The sequence below is a fragment of the Rhincodon typus genome, chromosome 5 (assembly GCF_021869965.1).
Source record: "Rhincodon typus isolate 14 chromosome 5, sRhiTyp1.1, whole genome shotgun sequence".
NCBI classification, from domain to species: Eukaryota; Metazoa; Chordata; class Chondrichthyes; order Orectolobiformes; family Rhincodontidae; genus Rhincodon; species Rhincodon typus.
The window spans coordinates 21,038,990-21,058,459 of NC_063336.1; the positions used below are offsets into that span (position 1 = coordinate 21,038,990).

Sequence of the window (19,470 nt, forward strand, 5' to 3'; positions counted from 1 at the left end):
CACGGTCATTGACTGTCACTTGTGTGGCTTGAACGTAACCTGCTACTTATCTGCCCAAGTCTAGACCTTGACCAGGTCTTGCTGCATTTGGACAGCAGCTTCAGTATTTGAGACTAGTCCTGAATAATGTACAGCGAACATCCCCAGTTCTGACTTCAGAATGGATGGAAGTTCACTGATGAAGTGGTTGAAGATGATGGGGCACAGGAAACTGTTACCAGGTCCTTACTTTTCTCTCATTGCCACTGAAACCACTCCACAGAGGCTGGTATCCTGTCATGGGACTGAAATGGTGATGATGGTGTCTGAAACTTTTATCTGTATTTTTTTTTAATGCATATTGTCTATCAGATACAATTCCATGAGTATAATTCCATGAGTATCTATGTCACTGTTGCCTGGTTAGTCTATGAGGCAGGTCCCTTAGTTTTGGCAGTAGCTCCCAGATTTTAGCAAAGAAGATTTTGCAGAGTCGATAGGGCTGAGTTTACCGTGTCATTCCTGTTGCCTAGATCAATGCCAGGTGGTCTGTCCGGTTTAATTCTTGGTTTTTTAAGACTTTGTAGTAGTTTGGTGCAACTAAATGGCTTGCGAGGCTATTTCAGGTCAGTGAGAGTCAACCACATTGCTGTGGGTTTGAACTTGCATGTAGGCCAGACCAGACACCGGGTGTTGTGCCTGGGAGTAGATGCTGGAGTGCACATTCAAGAAACTAGGAGTTCATAGTCCCAGGAAGGGAAGGTGAAGTACCAGAATATTAGCAGTTGTTCAGTCAGTCTGTTACAAGTCAGTTTTGAATAAGTTTTGAAGCTACATCTTTAAAAGAGAATGAGTTGGAATCTTGTGATGTCTAATGAGATTTGGTGATGCACAGCATAACTAACTAAAATTTGAGGGGTTTCTAGGAATCTGTGAGATCTGTTTTGACCGCAGGGCCCTGTGGGGATTTGATGGTGTTACTCACATTACCTAAGGTTAATTCTAATTGGCTGTCGGAATCTAATTTGTATATGTTACCGTTCTAACTTTGTAGTTGTGTGTTATGTGTTCAAAACCATCAAATATTGTGGGTTTATTCTCATAGTAAGTGCCTTGGATCTCAGATTTGTCAACTATAAACAAAAGAGCTACTGGTCCCTAGTCAGATTATAACATAAATTTGGCAGTTTGGTTTGGGATTGTAACAATGGTCAGTACACCTCTGCCTGTAGTGAACAGTTGCAGAGACATATTTAGTATGATCCATCAGGCATACGCATTACATACCTGGCATCAGACTCACACCGAAATTCTTTGTGTGGCAGACAAAATGCATTTTTGAATTGATGACCGCATCCTTTAGTGGAGAATATCATTTGGAATGAAGTAGCTAACTTCAGCAGTTGCTCAAATATTTGAGACAGACTACTCTCCCAAGATAATTTGAGGTGGACTCGACACTTTTCATGACAAAAGTGGCTACTTTGGGTCAATTCATAAGTTAGCACGATATACAACAAGGAATGATCTGAGCAGGGTGGTTATTTCCTGCACAGTAGCTGTGATGTGCCCTGCATCAGGACCAAACTTGCACTGTGAGCAAATGGCATGGGCCCTATTTATGAGATTGCTGATTTGGTCAACCTTATGCTGTGTGCAACTGAAGGAATCCCATACGGGTGAATATTGGGCAGTAAATGTGAGCTTATTGTCGACTATAGTTGAGTACCCATTAGTAGATTTCTTAACTAGCACATCAAGGAAAGGGAACTTGATTGACTACTCCAACTCAAAGGATGGAATCCATTAAAGCGATAAATTCTTCACTGCAGCTGTGGGTTCAGTTATAGCAGATGTATCATCTATGTCTCAGAAATATGCAAGTGTAGGAGGTTCAAGGATGTTCCATCAAAGAAGTGCTTCTTGTGGAAACTGGCAAAGATATTAATGAAAGCTAGGCCTAGAAGGGATCACCTGGCAATCTCATCCATTTAGACTTAGGTAATATCATGAAAGCTGACATCATCTGTATGAGTTGCTAAGTTCATAAAATTCCATAAGTACAGATTCAGACAATGGCAGTGTATCTAGTAGGGATGTAAAATACTAAACAGATAATTGATAACGCTTAAATGAGATTTTTTTAAAAAGCCACAGCTATGTGACTTTTTTTGGACAGGCATTAGCAATCATAGAATCAAGGAAGTGCTAAGGTACAGAAAGAGGTCATTTGACGCATCAAGTTTGCACCGGCTCTTCAAACGATCATCATTGACTAGTGATAATCTCCTGCTTTTTTCCCATACCCTTGCACATTATTCTTATCCAATGCCCTCTTGAATACCTCAATTGAACCTGCCTCCACCACACTTCCAGACAGTACATTCCATATGATTACGTTGTTACAGTTGTTCCTGTAGATTTACCCATTGCTGTTTTTAATCTTTGATTTATTGTTGTCACACATGCCTAGATACAGTGAAAAGTTTTGTTTTATGTGCAGTACAGGCAGATCATACCATACAAAGCGCATAGGGTAATCGAATAGAGCAAGGAGTACAATGTTATGTCTGCAGAGAAGGTGCACAAAGAGTGAGATCAACATTAAATTTAAAATTTGAGAGGTCCATTCAGTGGCGAAGAAGTTGTTCTTAAATCTGTTGGTATGTGTGTTTAAGTTTTTGTATCTTCTGCCTGACGGAAGCAGTTGAAAGAGATTATAGCCAGGGTGGGAGTGGTATTTGATTATGTTGTCTGCCTTTCCAAGGCAGCAAGAAGTATAAGTAGAGTCAATGGATGGAAGAATGGCTTGTGTGATAGACTGGGCTGTGTTCTCAACTCTCTGCAGTTACTTATGGTCCTGGGAAAAACAGTTGCCACACCAAGCCATGATGCATCCGGATAGAATGTTTCCTATGGGGCATTTATAAAAATTGGTAAGAGTCTTTACAGACATGCCGAATTTCCTTAGCCTCCTGAGGAAGTAGGGACACTGTTATGGCTTCTTGATCATCGCATTAATGGAGGCGGACCAGGACAGATTGTTGGTGATCATCACTTCTAGGAACTTGATGTGCTCGACCATCTCCACCTCAGCACCATTGATATAGGTCGGGCATGTCCTCCACCTTGCTTCTTGAAGTCAATGATCAGTTTTTTTTTGTTTTCCTGATGTTGATGGAGAGATTGTTATCTTTACATCATGTCACCAAGCTGTCAGTCTCTTTCCTGTATTCTGTCTCGTCATTGTTTGAGATCTGGCCTACCCCAGTTGAACGTGTAGATAGAGTTAAGACAAAATTTGGCCACACAGTCTCTAGCGTACAGGAAATAGAGTAAGGTGCTGGTGTTGAGGATTGTTGTGGAGGAGGAGTTGTTGCCCATTCTCACTGATTGTGGTCTGTGGGTCTGGAAGTCAAAGATCCAGTTGCAGAGGGCTGAGCAATGACCTTGGAGTTCAGAGATTAGTTTGATTGAAATTATAGTGTTGAGGGTGGAGTTGTAGTGAATAAGTAGGAGCCTGATGTATCCTTGTTAACCAGATGTTCCAGGGATGAGTGTAGGGCCAAGGGGATGGCGTCTGCGGTGGACCAGTTGCGATGGTAGGTGAATTGCAAGGAATCAAAGCAGGCTGGGAGGCTGGAGTTGATATGAGTGATGACTAACTTCTCGAAGCACTTTATAATTATGGAGATCAGAGCCACTGGGCGGTAGTCATTGCACACTGCATGAGTTTTCTTTGGTACCGGGATGATGGCGGTCTTCTTGAAGTAGGTGGGGGACTTCAGATTGGTGCAAGTAGAGGTTAAAGATGTCAGCAAATATTCCCACCAGCTGGTCCTCGCAGGATCTGATTGCACAGCCGGGGACTCCATCTGGGCCAGTCGCTTTCAGTGCGTTCACTCTCAAGAAGGCCAATCTGATGCCTGCAGCAGTGACTGAGGGAACAGGTGCATCTGAGGCTGTTGAGGCACCATTCACTGACCTTCTATTCGAACCAAGCATAAAATGAATTGAGCGCATCAGAGAGAGATGTATTTTTGTCAGCTATTCTGTTCTGCTTCACTTTGTAGCCCATAATGTAGTGTAGGCCTGTTTCCATGTGCTTTGGGTCTCTAGCTTAGACTGGTATTGCCTCTTGGCATCTCTAATGGCCTTACGGAGGTCGTATCTGAATTTCCAGTAAAGGTCAGGGTCATCTGACTTGAATGCCACATACCTGGACCCAAGTAGGCAATGGATTTGGTTCATTCATCTTCGATAAGGATATTTAAACTACAGTGTTGAGAGGAATGTATCGGTGTTTTGTTTTTAGTGGACACACCTGTTAATGTCTGAATGGTTAGCTGATAAAGTTTTGATGATTTAAATGGGTACTTTTTAAATGATAAGTACATCACTAGAATCTAATTTGTGATATTGGATGTGTAAAAATATCTACTGCTTCCTTAGATAGCATCTAAGTAGTATAGCTAAGAATAGAGGAGTTAGAATCAGGAACAATCTCTTTCCTTTTGACGTGTGTGAAGGAACAGCAAGATTAAAGCCATGCTTGAGAAAAAACTCGTCATTCGATCAGAGATTATTTAATATTTAATTTTTTAATTTAATTTTTTATTTGATCAGAGATTATTTAATATTTAATCTTTTCTCCAAAACTCATTGATTTAGTATAATTACTGTTCCTAACAATAGGTTGTTGATGAGGAGGAAGCCAGAAAGCGTTTAAAGAAACCACTAGTCCTTGCCGATCTCATTGATGAAGATGAAGTCGAGAGAAAAGTTTTGCTGTCAAAGCCAACGTGTTTCTTAATTGTGGGGAAACCAGTAAGCAATTACAATCCTATTAAAATAATATTGAGTATCACTTTAAAATCTATTTCCACTGCAATAATTTTAGTAATGCCTTTTGCTTTAGGAATGGGTGTAACAACAAAATATTGTAAATATGTATGTAGTTCATAGTTCACAGAATCCCTACGGTGTAGAAACAGGCCCTTCAGCCCAACAAGTCCACACCGACCCACAGAGCATCCCATCCAGACCCATCCCCCTAATCTACACATCCCTGAACACTACGGGCAATTTAGCATGGCCAATCCACCTAGCCTGCACATCTTTGGACTGTGGGAGGAAACCGGAGCACCCAGAGGAAATCTATGCAGACACGGGAAGAATGTGCAAACTCCACACAGACGGTTGCCCGAGGGCGGAATCAAACCCGGGTCCCTGGTGCAGTGAGGCAGCAGTGCTAACCACTGAGCCACTGTGCTGCCCTTAATCAAATATTATACCTGAAATCACCTATATTCCAAAATTATTCAAGTTACCTGTTCAAGATTTCTGTAGATCTATTTACTTGTTGTGTGAAGTAGCTTTAATATTTAGAAATCAATCAATCCTAAAACTAATGAATGATTTTTTTTTTGCAGTCTGTTGGGAAAAAAACTTTAGCTAAAAGCTTAGCACAGGCATGGAAGTCAATTTTGATTGAACGTACGTATTAGATTAGAAATTGCTGTGCAAAAATACCCTTATTCCTTTAAAGTATTTGGTATGACATGAATTTAATCTTTTGATTTTAGCCCAGCAACTTATACAAGAAAACATCGATGCAAACACAGAAATTGGGAAACAGGTAAAGAAACACTTCCTATGAAGAAATAGAGAACGTTTTTTAAGAGTAATTTGACTTTTCTTATAAAATAAATTATTCCAAATACATCCTTCATATGAAGCTCTGATTCAATGGCTACATGAAACTGACTCTCACTGAACATCAACATTGTTTTGAATTGTAAGGTAAAATTGAAAAATCTATGTTTATTATCTAACCAAAACACTCATGATGCTAGTAGGTATTGACAGTTATCAGGATTTTCCAATGAGGTGATTCCACTTCACAAATATTATCGTAGAGTATGATTTGAGTCAGTTTTTCTTAGCTGACTTCTGCCTACAGAGCTCCATCAGTCTGTTAATTCACTCTGTTCTTGCTCCAGACCTCTGGTAGAAAATGAAAGCAGACATTTATAGTACTAGTGGTGTCCTCATCACAGTGACCAAAGAAGATTTGGGATCCATTTTGAAAGAAATCCAAGTTGAACAGCTTGTGTTTATTTTTCATTTGAAAATTGAATCCAGCGATTTGTCTGCAAAATCACATTGACATTTGTCAAATTTTCTCAAGTTTTATTTTGCTTGCTCTATTAAATGTTGTAATGTGTGTCCCGGATTTTAATATGCATTCCTTCTTACAAACATGCACCCCAATAAACGATCATACTGAATGTATTGAAATCAAATTAAGCATATTGCAGTGCAAATGTATAAGGCCTGAACAACTTTGTTAGAAACTGGTATGTTTTTACAAATATTCCTATAGTTTCAGGAGTGTCTCCTTAGGGGTGAGAGCATTTATGAGGAGCTGGTAATAAACTTGATGCTGGATAAACTCCGCTCTCCAGAGGTTGCTCATAGAGGTGAGTACAACATCAAGTGTTTGCATTCATAGAGTCATAGAGTCATAGAGCATATGGCACGGACCAGACCTTTCAGTCTAACTTGCCCACATCAACCAGATGTTTTAAACTGATCTAGTCACATTTGCCAGCATTTGGCCCATATCCCTCTGAGCCCTTCCTATTCATGTACCCATCCAGATGCCTTTCAAATGTTGTAATTGTACTCACCTCCACCACATCCTCTAGCAACTCGTTCCATATATGGACCACTCTCTGCGCAAAATGTTGCCCCTCAGGTCCCTTTTAAATCTATACCCTCTCACCTTGATGACTCCAGAAATAATGGTCTTGATTTCAAGCACACTACCCTAGTAAGTCATGAGAAAAGGTTGTGCTATGAAAGTAATTCAAAGTTCTGCAAAGTTATTCATTCAGGGTGTTAAATATTCTGACTTTCCAAAAGTATGAAATGTGAGCTGAAATTTTCCTTCTAAAAAAACTGATGAACAGGTAACATACCTTGACAGCAAAAACTGCAGCGTATTCAAACTCGTTTCAACCTTATTATAACTTATTTTTCTGCTTTCAAAAATCACTTTTATGAGCATAACCTGAATATATTGTATAGATTTTGTTAAATTATTGTCACACAACTACCACCATAATGTTGTTATAGATCTTTACAGCTATTTTTAGATGCTGCATGTTTAAAAAGAAAACTGGAATTCAACGTTGTTCCAAGGACTACAAAACAATTTTGTTTCTATCTCTTGAGAAGACAAAGTTAACGTATGATTTGATTATGACTTACTGTGGTTTTGGCAAGGGGACAAACAAACACCCTTGACACCTTCATTTTATGCTAAGATACAGATCTGCCTTTTCAAAAGTAAAAGTTTACAGCTAGCCAAAACCACAGATTGACAAGCATAACACTGTTGTTTGAATACCACAGTACCTTATTGGGAGCATGAGTCAACACTTGTTACAAGATAATATCGGTAAGGTGGCCATCTTTGCTAGTAATTTTTAAAAAAGCAGGAAATTTCCAATTACTTCCAAACAGAATTCTATTAAAGACAGAGAGGGTGTCCAGCAAGCAAAACTATCTGACTTCTACAGTCAAGTGAGTTGTCAAAGTTCCTAACCACGGTGGCTTGAAAGAGAAACAAGGACTCTTTCACCTCTAACCTGTTGCATCTTCAAGTTTACCTGACAAACTTACCTCCAGATAGGTCAACCGTTGAGACTATCACAACTGCTGGGGAATTTCTGCATATTTTCACTTAAAACAAAAGTAACAACTCAAAAAGAAATATCATGCCTGAACCAAAATTGAGATCAAGTTAAATTCCATTTAGATTCTTCTTGTTTTATTTTTATCTTTGCATGTATGTTGATATTTATGTCATTGAACTATATGAATGAGACATAGTAATTTTGTTAACCTTTGGAGAATGGTGTGAGCAATAAAATAACTTTCATTTTAAATATACTAAAGCTTGCTGTTGAGTTATTTAAACGGACTCAGTCATTGTGAGGGTAAGAAAATATACACATCCACTTAACGAGATACATGATCTTTGGCAAATGAAAGGAAACAAGAAAATGTCCATGATACTGTTCATCCGCATTGTGTTGAGAAGATTTGCGGAGACTGAGGCTAATGTTTATAGAAATGTCAGCTGTATGGAGAATGCAAAACAGTTACAAAAAGCTGGATGACCAGTGCAATTTGTTATTAGTTAATTTGATTAGGTGATTTGGTAGTATGCTTTTCAAAATAAAAAAAACCTGTGTTCTTGTGGCCAGTGGTTGTAATTTGGTGATTGAGTTACTAGTTAACTTAGCGGATTTCAAACATAACAAAAAAAAAGCTGGCTCTTGTGTCCATGTTCTTGTGTTCTTAGAGAGGAAATATGTGGAGTCTACCAGTTTCCTAGAAGCTTTTAGAGAGAAGTGAGCACCACAAAGATTTGAAATGCATCATCTCTCCCTCCATCATGATCTTGGTTTGGTCCCCACCCTTGATCCCCCTTTGACATTTTTTTTGTTTTTGTCATACTGTCCCAGATGTATGGTATTTGTAGTAATTTGTCAGTTGGCTGTTTAGTTTAATTGGCGGTGGATTTCTAAAATTTAAAAATGCCAAATTCTTCAGGTGAATTGATAAATTGGTGATGGGTTAATTTTTAAAAAGGGTGCTGGATTCTTGTGTCCATGCCCAAGTGTCCTTGGAGGGAGCATGCAGTGTTTATTAGTACTCTCTGAACTTTCAGAGAGAGGAGGACACGGTTGGATGGGGAAGGGGGGAGTGTTAGAGTCCACTTTCCCACTCCAATATTATTTTCGATTCAGTTCACCCTCTTGCTACCTCCCCCTCTTGTTGTTTTTGTTGTCACACTGTTGTTGGTGGGCAGCGTTTACAGTGACTGTTAATTACATGATCAGTTTAATGGGTGGTGAGTTTCTAAATTAAAAATAAGTGTTGGGTTCTTTTCCTATGGGGAGTTTGCTCCTGGCTAGGGAAAGGGTCCAGAGGGGAAAGCTGAAAACTGGTTTTTGTGCTAAACTATAGGTATACAATGAAAACCTTTGGAATTTTGATATTGGTTTGTTAAATATGCTCTCCCCAGAGGGTTTGAGTTTGATTTTAGTTGCCATACGTACTGAGATACAGTGAAAAGTGTTGTTTTGCATGCTATACAGGCAGATCATACCATACAAAGTGCATGAGAGTAGCAGGAAAGAGTGCAGAGTGGTGTTACAGCTGCAGAAAAGGTACAGAGAGAAAGATCAATATTGACATATGAGAGGTCTATTCAAATGTCTGGTAATAATGGGGAAGAAGCTATTCTTGAATTTGTTTGTATGTGTGTTCAAACTTCTATATCTTCTGCCAATGGAAGAGGGTGGAAGACAGTTTAACCCAGGGTGAAAGGGGTCTTTGATTATGTTAATTGCTTTCCTGAGGCAGCGGTAAGTAAAGATGGAGTCAATGGATAGAAGGGTGATTTACAAGGGGATTGGGATGTGTTCACAAATCTATGTAGTTTCTTGTGGTCTTGGGAAGAGCAGTTGCCATACCACGCTGCGATGCTTCCAGATAGGATACTTTCTATCATGCATCTATAAAAATTGCTAAGATTATTTGTGGACATGCTGAATTTCCTTAGCCTCCTGCGAAAGTAGAGATGTTGTTGTGCTTTCTTGACCATCACGTCAATGTGGGTGGACCAGGACAGATTTCTCTGTCATTCAGTATATTCAGAGGTAGGATAAATAGACTATCTTCCAAGGATTATAGGGAGCAAACAGAAATGCGGAATCGATTCAGATAATCAGCCATGCTTGTATTAAATAGTGAATCAGCTTGAGCAGCTGTATTGCCTTCTCCTGCTCCTATTTCTTATGTTATTAAATGCTAATTAACAATACTTCTCTTTTTAGGTTATGTTTTATGTGAATTTCCTTGCCTATCCGAGGACTACTTGAAGATCCCAGAACAAATACAACTCATAAAAAGTTTGGAGCTAAAGCCTGACTTTATCATTAATATCAAGGTAAAACAACTCCTATTTTATTAATTTAATCTATTGAGCAAAGTAATCATTACATTTGTCATGACCAAATCAAGACGGGTGAACAAACTGCTGTCTGCACTCCAACCCTGACCTTATGACAATAGAGGTTGCATTTAAAAGATATTGCTAATTTAACACTTCACTGTGTATAATGGGTGTAAGAAATAAGTTTTCTGGTTTCTGTATGTTAATAAAGTGGGGAGGTGACAGTCTAGTGGACTGCGAATCCAGAGACCCGAGTAATGATTTGGGGACCCGGATTCGAATCCTGGCACTGGAGATAGTGGAATGTTAATTCAATTTTAAAAACAATTATAATTAAGAGTCTAATGATGACAATGAATCCACTACCGATTATCAGAAAAACCTGTCCGGTACACTAATGTCCTTTAGGGAAGGAAACTGCCGTCCTTACCTGGTCTGGCCTACATGTGGTTGACTCTTAACCCTCTGGGCAATTAGGGATGGGCAATAAATGCTGGTCTATCCAGTGACACACTCATCCCATGAATGAATCAAAAAAAATAATTTAATAGTTTTTCTTCTAAAATTCACTCCAGCAAAAAAGCAGAAATTGTTAACAAAATGTTTAAAATGTACAAATATATCTAACTACCTACTAATGCAAGAAAAAAAAACATGCAAACAACCTCCCGGTATTCAAAAATGTTAGAATTCTGCAGCGTATCAAATCTTGAAGCTTGGTGAAGTGAAATGTATAGCCTGGAAAAAGGACTTTTCACAGATTATCTAAAATCTTATTTACAGCTGAATGATCAATTTACATAGTAGTTGTTGATTCTCACTGAGCAGCCATGGCTAATTGATTGCTGAAGTGTAGGCGGGAATGTGGAGTTAAGACCACAATTAGATCCGCCATTGACTTGTTGAATGGCAGACCAAGCTTGAAGGGTGAAATGATCTATTCTACCTCCTAATTTATATCTTTGTATGTTCCTTGGAGACAGCGGTGTTCATCCATTGTTGTCGCTTTAAAAGCTCTCACCTTGCAGCCAAAACATCATCTGATGGATTTTTAACCTTCAAATCGTGGAAACTTCAGAAACAGAGAGAGAGGGATCTTCTGTTGTGTCTGTGGAAGTGTCTCACTAAATATTTCTTAGTCCCAGTATATTTTGAAGCCATAAACTGGGTCCATAAACATTTTTTCTGAAAGATTTGTAGACTTGGCATTGTCATCAAGCAGCTTGTGTTCTTTGAAAATTCACATTTTAGCTGTTGTAATAAGTGCCCTTTGCTTTGAAAACAGTTTAAAATTTTTTTGAAAAGAAGTTTAAGATACATGTCCAGCCTAAATATGAATGAAAATTAGAAATTAATATTTTAGATGGTGTCAATCATCATAACACGATAAAATGATAATTATGTCATTATATTTGGTAGTTTTTTTTTTAGATTTTAGAAGCATTAAGAGGTATAGGGAGAAAGCAGAAATATGGCATTGAGGTAGAGGAGCAGCCATAATCATATTGAATGGAAGATCAGGCTTAATGGTCCAAATGGCCTACACCTGCTCCTAGTTACTGTTCCTATATTTTTCATCCTCGTTTGCTGCTCATATCTTGATTTGCATTGGCCCATCCATCCATTATGTGTTTGTGTTTGTTGATCCACATTAGTTCCTAGTCCCTGAATTCAACCAAATTTAATTCGAACTTAAACAAAAAAAGATATTGTTGGAGAAACTAGCAGGTCTGGCAGCATCTGTGGAGAGAAAGCAGATTTAACATTTCAGGTCTAGTTTCTTTCCTTCAAAACTATATAGTAGCTAGGAATATGCTGAAGACAGGGGTTTGGGGTGGGGGTTGCAAAAGAGTTAACGATAGGTAGAGACAGAGCCCAGAGGGAGAGAAAGACAGACAAAGGGATGGATAATGTTAACTAAGGAGACAGAAAAGGTGATAATAGGGACCATTGTTGATGAAAATGAATTGGCTAAGCTGAAAGCACATTGTACATTAACGATCTGGACATAACGTCAGATGGAATGTTTCAGAGATAGTAGGAACTGCAGATGCTGGAGAATCTGAGATAACAAGGTGTAGAGCTGGATGAGCACAGCAGGCCAAGCAGCATTAGAGGACCAGGAAAGCTGACATTTCGGGCCTAGACCCTTCAGAAAATCTGAAATTTTCAGAATTCAGAAATTTTCTGAAGAAGGGTCTAGGCCCGAAACGTCAGCTTTCCTGCTCCTCTGATGCTGCTTGGCCTGCTGTGTTCATCCAGCTCTACACCTTGTTATCTCAGATGGAATGTAATGTGTGAAAGTGTGGTAGGAAGGATAGAGGCACAAACTATTTTGTAAATGGGGAAAGAATTTGGAAATCTGAAGCACAAAGGGACTTTGGAGTCTTACTTCAGGATTCTCTTAAAGTTAACATGCAGATTCAGTTGTCAGTTAGGAAGGCAAATGCAATGTAAGCATTATTTCAAGAGGACTAGAATACAAGAGCAGAGATCTACTGCCGAGGTTGTATAATGTGGTCAGATCACATTTGGAATATTGTGAGCAGTTTTGGGCCCCATATCTAAGGAAGGATGTGTTGGTGTTGGAGGGGGTCCAGAGGAGATGTACAAGATAGATCCCAGGGGCGAAGGACTTGTCATAGGAGGAGCGGTTATGGACTCTGGGTCTGTACTTGATGGAGTTTAGAAGGATGGGGGGGGGACCTGATTAAAACTTACAGAATTCTGAATGGCCTGAATAGAATGGACATGGAGAAGACGTTACCATTAGTAGGAGAGACTGGGACCTGCGGGTACAGCCTCAGAATGAAGGAACGACACTTTCGAACTGAAATGAGGGGAAATTTCTTCAGCCAGACAGTGGTGACTGTGAAACTCATTTCCACAGAAGGCTATGGAAGCCCAGTCATTGAGTGTATTCAAGACAGAGAATGATGGGTTCTTGATTCGTAAGGGGATCAAATATTAGGGGGAGAAGGTAGGAGAATAGGATTGTGAAACCTATCAACAGTGATCAAATGGTGGAGCAGACTAGATGGGCTGAATGCCTAATTTAGCTGCTGTATCTTATGGTCTTATGGACTTGGGCCTGGGATGTGGGGTGTGGAAGAAGGTGTTCAGGCCCCAGAATGATCTTAAAGTAATGTTAACTCTATTTCTCTCTCTTCAAATGTTGCCTAATCTGTTGAGTATTTCTAGTATTTATCTGTTTTTAGTTCAACTCCTCCAATTAAATGCTGCTAGGAAAGTAACAGTTTTACAGCAAAAATTGGGAGCCTTTTTAAAGCACCTGTGAACAGGTCTACGGTTCAAGGGGTGATGAGGGCCTAGTGGCATTATAGCTAGACTATTAATCCAGAGAGCCAGGTAATGTTCTGGTGATCTGAACTTGAATCCCACTATGGCAGATGGTGGAATTTGAATTTAATAAAAAAAATCTAGAATTAAGAGTCTAGTGATGGCTGGAAAAACCCATCTGGTTTACTAATATCCATCAGGGAAGGAAACTGCTGTTCTTATTCTGTATAGCCTACTTGTGAGTCCAGACCCACAGTAATGTGATTGACTCTTAACTACCCTCTGGGCAACTAGAGATGGACAATGAGTGCTGACCCAGCCAATGGCACCTGTGTCCCGGAAAAGAATTTTAAAAAAAAGAGAGCCAACCATATTGGCCAGAAATGGTGTTCTACAGAAGGGCATAAAAATTAGTGATTACTTTCCTCTTGCACCTCCAGGTATTATCACCAAAGAGATTGAAAGTTCATACTTGATATGTGCTAAGATTGTTGCTTAATGCAGAAAATTATGCTTCCAAGCTGTTTGTTGTTGTTTAATGCAGAAAATTATGCTTCCAAGCTTTTTACAACAAAAATTGTTTTACTAACTTTATGCAGTTAATAACTTCTGTTTCCAATGCTGGAATTAGTACATTATTAATGATGTTAATAAAAATATTAGTTCATAATTCTTCTGTCTAAAATCACGGTACAGAACAATGCTACTGGGCCTATTGAATTGCTTTCTTTTTGATTTAGAAGAAAATGTGTATTCCATTCATTTTTAATGTTTTAAGTATTCTTAAATGAGATTTGAGTTTATATAATAGCTGGTGCAATCTGGATTTATTGCAGTAAAGTGGTTCAGGCAAACCAGACATGTGATAACCCATTAGCATGGGTTTAAAATCTTTTTTGAGAGAATTTTTTAATGAAAATTTGAAATGGAAGTGTAAAGAACTAGCCAGTGTCTTATAAGACTTAATTATAGTTTATTAGTTGTTTGGTTAGTCAGGAGAAGGGAGATAATACTGGAACTATTAAAAAAATTGCTGCAGATAGTGTTGTATGCAGTTCTGGAATCCACATTATAGGAGGGGTGTGATTGTACTGGAGCAGGTACAGAGGAAACTCACCAGAACGTTATCTGGGCTAGAGAGTTTTAGTTATGGAGAGATTGGATAGACTGGGGTTGTTCTCCTTGGAGCAGAGGCGATTGAGATAGGATATGATTGAGATGTATAAAATTAAAAGGGATGTAGATAGTGTACATAGGAGGTAATTTCTCCCCAACGCAGAGGGATCTATGACCAGGGGCTTTAAGATTTAAGGTAAGGGCTGCAGTTTAGAGGGGATGTGAGGATTTTTTTTCCACTCGGAGGGTAATGAGAATCTGAAACTCACTGCCTCACTATTGGTGGTAGAGGCAGAAACCTTCGTAACTTTTAAGAATTATTTAGATGTGCATTTATGATGCCAAGGCGTACAAGGCTCTGGGTCAAGTGCTGGAAAATGGGATTAGAGTAATTAAGTGCTTGATTTTAACTGGGGTACAGACCTTGTGCTGAAGGGCCTTCTTCTGTGATGCAATCAATGACTCTATTTTAAAATTCTCAGCCTTATGTTCAAATTTCTTAATAACCTTGTCACTCTTGACCATTTTCTATAACTGCAATCTCCTCCAACTCTTTACATAACTATTTAGATTATGACTAACGAGTAAGTTTAATGCCATTGGACCTTTTTTTAATAGAACATAAAAGTGATTGACACCATTTAACTTCAGACACTTCTCAATGCACCACACCTCCATCAATTACTTACCAAACACCTCTATCAATCAGAACTAATACCTAATATTCATTGTTTTACTTTACCCTCAAATAATTAGCACTGCTGCAAGCCTCGCACCTACATCTCACAGCTTGTGCACACTGCCAACTATTCAACCATGACAGCCACATCACCCAAACAGATTACACCGCATTCATTGATACCCTTCCCTTGTTTTCAGGACAAGATGCTGTACAACTGCCGTCCACTGGGTGGGGGTGAAAGCTCCAAGTCCCTTAAAGCCATATAGAAGGTGATACTTGCCATTGTTGGAGTCGCTATGATGAGGGATGGGGCCAATTGACAGAAAACCCCAGAAGGATAAAACTTTAATACTTGGAAATGAATATAACGGCAAGCCCAGCCAGGTGATCAAAGTTTTGGTGGCAGAGCATTTTGGGAAGAGTGACCATAATTCTGTAACTTTCAGATACTTATGAATAAGGGCAAGAATGGACCTCAGATAAAGGTGTTAAATTAGGGGAAGGCCAACTATAACTGAATTAGGCAAGAATTGGAGAATGTGGTTTGGGAGCAGCTATTTGAGGGTAAATCCACATCTGACAAGTGGGAATCTTTTAAAGGCTGGTTGATTAGAGTACAGGACAGGCATGTTCCCATGAAAATGAAAGACAGGAATGGCAGGATTCGGGAACCTTGGATAACAGGGGCAAAATATCAGCTTAGTCAAAGAAAGGAAGCATACCTAATGTTAAGGTAACCAAAAACAGACAAAGTTCTTGAAGAATATAGAGAGAGTAGGAAGGAGCTCAAATGGGGAGTCAGGAATCCTAAAAGGGGCCATGAAATGTTCCTAGCCAGCAGGGTTCAAGAGAACTGCAAGGCATTTTATAAATATATTAGGAGCAAGAGTGTAGGAAAGAGTAGGCCCAATCAAGGATAAAGGAGGGAGGTTATGTATGGAGTCAGAGAAAGTAGGTGAGATCCTTAATGAGTACTTTCCATGTGTATTCGTCAAAGAGAGGGATGTGAGAGAGGTTGAGGGAAAGGTGTGTGAATACTCTCGGACAGGTCAATATGATGAAGGAGGAAGTGTTGCATGTCTTGAAATGCATTAAGGTGGACAGGTCATCAGGGCCAGATGGGATCTATCCCAGGATACTGTGGGCAGCAAGGGCGGAAATAGTTGAGGCCTTAACAGGTACCTTTGCATCCTGTTTGGCCTCAGGCAAGGTTCCAGTGACTGGAGAATTGCCAATGTTGTTCCTTTGTTTAAGAAGGGAAACAGAGATAATCCAGGTAATTACAAGCCAATGAGCTTGATATCAGTGGTGGGGAAGCTTTTGGAGAAGATACCGAGAGATGATTTATTCATGTTTGGAAATGAATGGACATGTTAGTGATAGGCAGCATGGGTTTGTGTGGGGAAGGTCATGTCTCACCAACCTGATTGAGTTTTTTGAGGAGGTGACAAGGATGATTGATGAGGGAAGGCCAGTGGATGTTATCTACATAGTCTTTAGTAAGGCATTTGATAAGGTATCTCACGACAGGCTGGTACAAAAGGTAGAGTCTCATGGGATCTCGGGTGTGCTAGCTAGATGGCTACAGTACTGGCTTGGTCATAGAAGACAGACAGTAACGATGGAAGGGTGTTTTTCGGAATGGAGATCAGTAACTAGTGGTGCTCTGCAGGGATTGGTGCTGGGACTTTGTTGTTTGTAATATATGTAAAAGATCTGGAGGGAAATGTAGGTGGTCTAATTAGTAAGTTTATGGATGACACAAAATTAGCAGTGTTGCAGATTGTGAGGAGGATTGTCAAAGGCTATGGCATGATATAGATAGATTGCAAATTTAGGCAGAGAGATGACAGATGGAGTTTAATCCGGACAACTGCAAGGTGATACATTTTGGAAGATCAAATTCAGGTACGAATTAGACAGTAAACGGCAGAACCCTTAGGAGCATTGACATACAGAGGGATCTGAACGTACAGGTCCACAGATCCCTGAAAGTGGCAACACAGGTGGATGAGGTGATCAATACTGCATACAGCACAGTTGCCTTCATTGGTCAGGGCATCGAATGTAAGAGTTGGCAAGTCATAGTACAGCTATATAAAACTTCAGTGAGGCCACGTTCGGAATATTGCATGCAGTTATGGTTGCCACACTACCAGAAGGATGTGGATGCTTTGGAGAGGATGCAGGTAGGTTTAACAGGATGTTGCCTGGTCTGAAGGGTTTTAGTTATGAGGAGAGGTTGGATAAACTTGAATTGTTTTCACCTGAAAGACGGCGGCTGAGGACTACTCTGATAGAGGTCTACAGAATTAGGAGAGGCATATATCGGGTGGATGGTAAGAGGCTTTTTCCCAGGATCGAAAGGTCAAAGTACAAGATGGCCCAGATTCAGGGTGGGGGGGGTGCGGGAAGGCGGGGAAAATTTTTCACACAGAGGCTGATGAATGCACTGCCAATGGAGTTGATCTTAGCAGGCTCATTAGAAATATTTAAGGCGTATCTTGATAGACACATGAACCGGAGGCAAATAGAGGGATAGGAACTGAATGTGGGCAATAAGTAGCAGGTCTAAATAGGATTAGGAATTGGCATAGGCTTGGTGGGCTGAAGGGCCTGTTCCTGTATTGTATTGCATAACTGCAAACTGGCCAGGTGGTAGTGGAAGAACAAGAGGACAGTAACAATGAGAAAAAGACAGTGCCATTCACCGTTATGCACACAGCCCCCGGGTCAGATACTGACAGAGTGCCTAGTTAGAGCTAAATAAAAACTGAAAGAACTGTGGATGCTGTAAATCAGGAACAAAAACAGGAGTTGCTGGAAAAGCTCTGCAGGTCTGGCAGTATCTATGGAGAAAAGATCAGAGTTAACATTTCAGCTCTGATGACCCTTCCTCAGAACAGTTAACGGTACCGGACCCAAAACATTAACTCTGATCTTTTCTTCACAGATGCTGCCAGACCTGCTGAACTTTTCCAGAAACTTGTTTTTGTGCCTAGTTTAGAACATTACTTAAAGAGAGGAATTTGCATGTCATTGGATACATATCCCATGATCTGCATCCATGGGGGAAAGGATAGAGCATGTTGGACAAAGTCACACATGGGTTCTACTGAAGAAATTTGCATGAACACTTTGATGGACCAGGCTACAATTGATGACTGATGCTGTGTATAACAAAATGCTTCATATATGGGTAGATCTGACAGAAAGCCTACAATCAATGACATGGAACATAAGAGACAAGTACCAACTTTGCACTAGACTTTCCACAGAGGTTAGGACCCATCTTTTTTTCAGCTTGTGGTCATGTAGCAGCAATAATATGATTGTAAATTCAACTGTAACACACCATACGATGGCTGGTGTCACAGCTTCTGTTGCAGCACTACCAGAAGTTATCCATTGTCTTATAAAATTTAGGGTTTGATTTTAGTTTTAATTGCAAGACCGAAGTCACTCTCAATTATAGTCTGAGTTTGAAAGAGTCAATCTAAAATTGTACTGTCTACAAAAAAGACCCTGACCTTCCAGTTGTCTGCCACATTAACACACCGCCCTGTTACCTGGTCAACATCTCTGTCTCAGGCTTGCTGCAGTGTTCCAACGAAGCTCAGTGTAAACTCGAAAAACAGCACCTCATTTACCACTTGAGGACCCTGCAGCCTTTTGGGCTTAATATTGATTTCAATAACTTTAGGGCTTGAGCTCTCCCATGTCCTTACCACAACACCCACACATCAGACTTGTTGTCACTGCTATTACATACAACCCATTGTTAGCCACTAACAGTCCCCATTAATAGCTGTTTGCCCTCCTAACCAGATCGTTATCCAGTCCTTTGTCTGTCCAACTGTTCTTCCCTCTCTTCGGGCTCTATCCACACCTATCGTTTACTTCTTATCCCCTCCCCCCACCCTATCTTCTGCATATAAACTGACATTTTCCTAGCTATCATCAGTTCTAAGGAAGGATCTCTCAACCCAAAATGTTAATTCCGATTTCTCTCTGCAGATGCTGCCAGACCTGCAGAGCTTTTCCAGCAATTTATGTTTTTTGTTTAAAATTTTATTGGTCCTGCTTCGCTACAAGAGTCATTCCAGGATGACTGACATCAACTGTTGCATTCTTGATGGCAACACCTCTACCAATCTGAGTTTACTTGACAACCAGTCAGCATTATCATGTAATGTAGTATAAACTTGTTCTCCCCTTCATTGCTATTCTTGCCATTCTGTGCCCTTGCCACTCTTAGTCCTTCCTCCAGCTGGTGATCAACATAGAAAAGTACTGATTCATCAGTTGGGGAAGAGGGTAGGTGCATGGCACATGGCCATCAGCAGGATGTTTCCTTGCC

General features: G+C 39.9%; 1 protein-coding gene across 1 annotated transcript in view; it reads left to right on the forward strand.

Annotated features, from left to right (window-relative positions):
* Window positions 1–19,470, forward strand: part of ak9 (adenylate kinase 9) — a 166,282-nt gene that overhangs the window by 5,754 nt on the left and 141,058 nt on the right. The window contains exons 2-6 of the mRNA XM_048596817.1: window positions 4,675–4,806; window positions 5,412–5,475; window positions 5,565–5,617; window positions 6,365–6,461; window positions 9,894–10,006. Of these exons, the coding sequence (XP_048452774.1) occupies window positions 4,675–4,806; window positions 5,412–5,475; window positions 5,565–5,617; window positions 6,365–6,461; window positions 9,894–10,006 (459 nt within the window). The remainder of the gene's footprint in view (window positions 1–4,674; window positions 4,807–5,411; window positions 5,476–5,564; window positions 5,618–6,364; window positions 6,462–9,893; window positions 10,007–19,470) is intronic.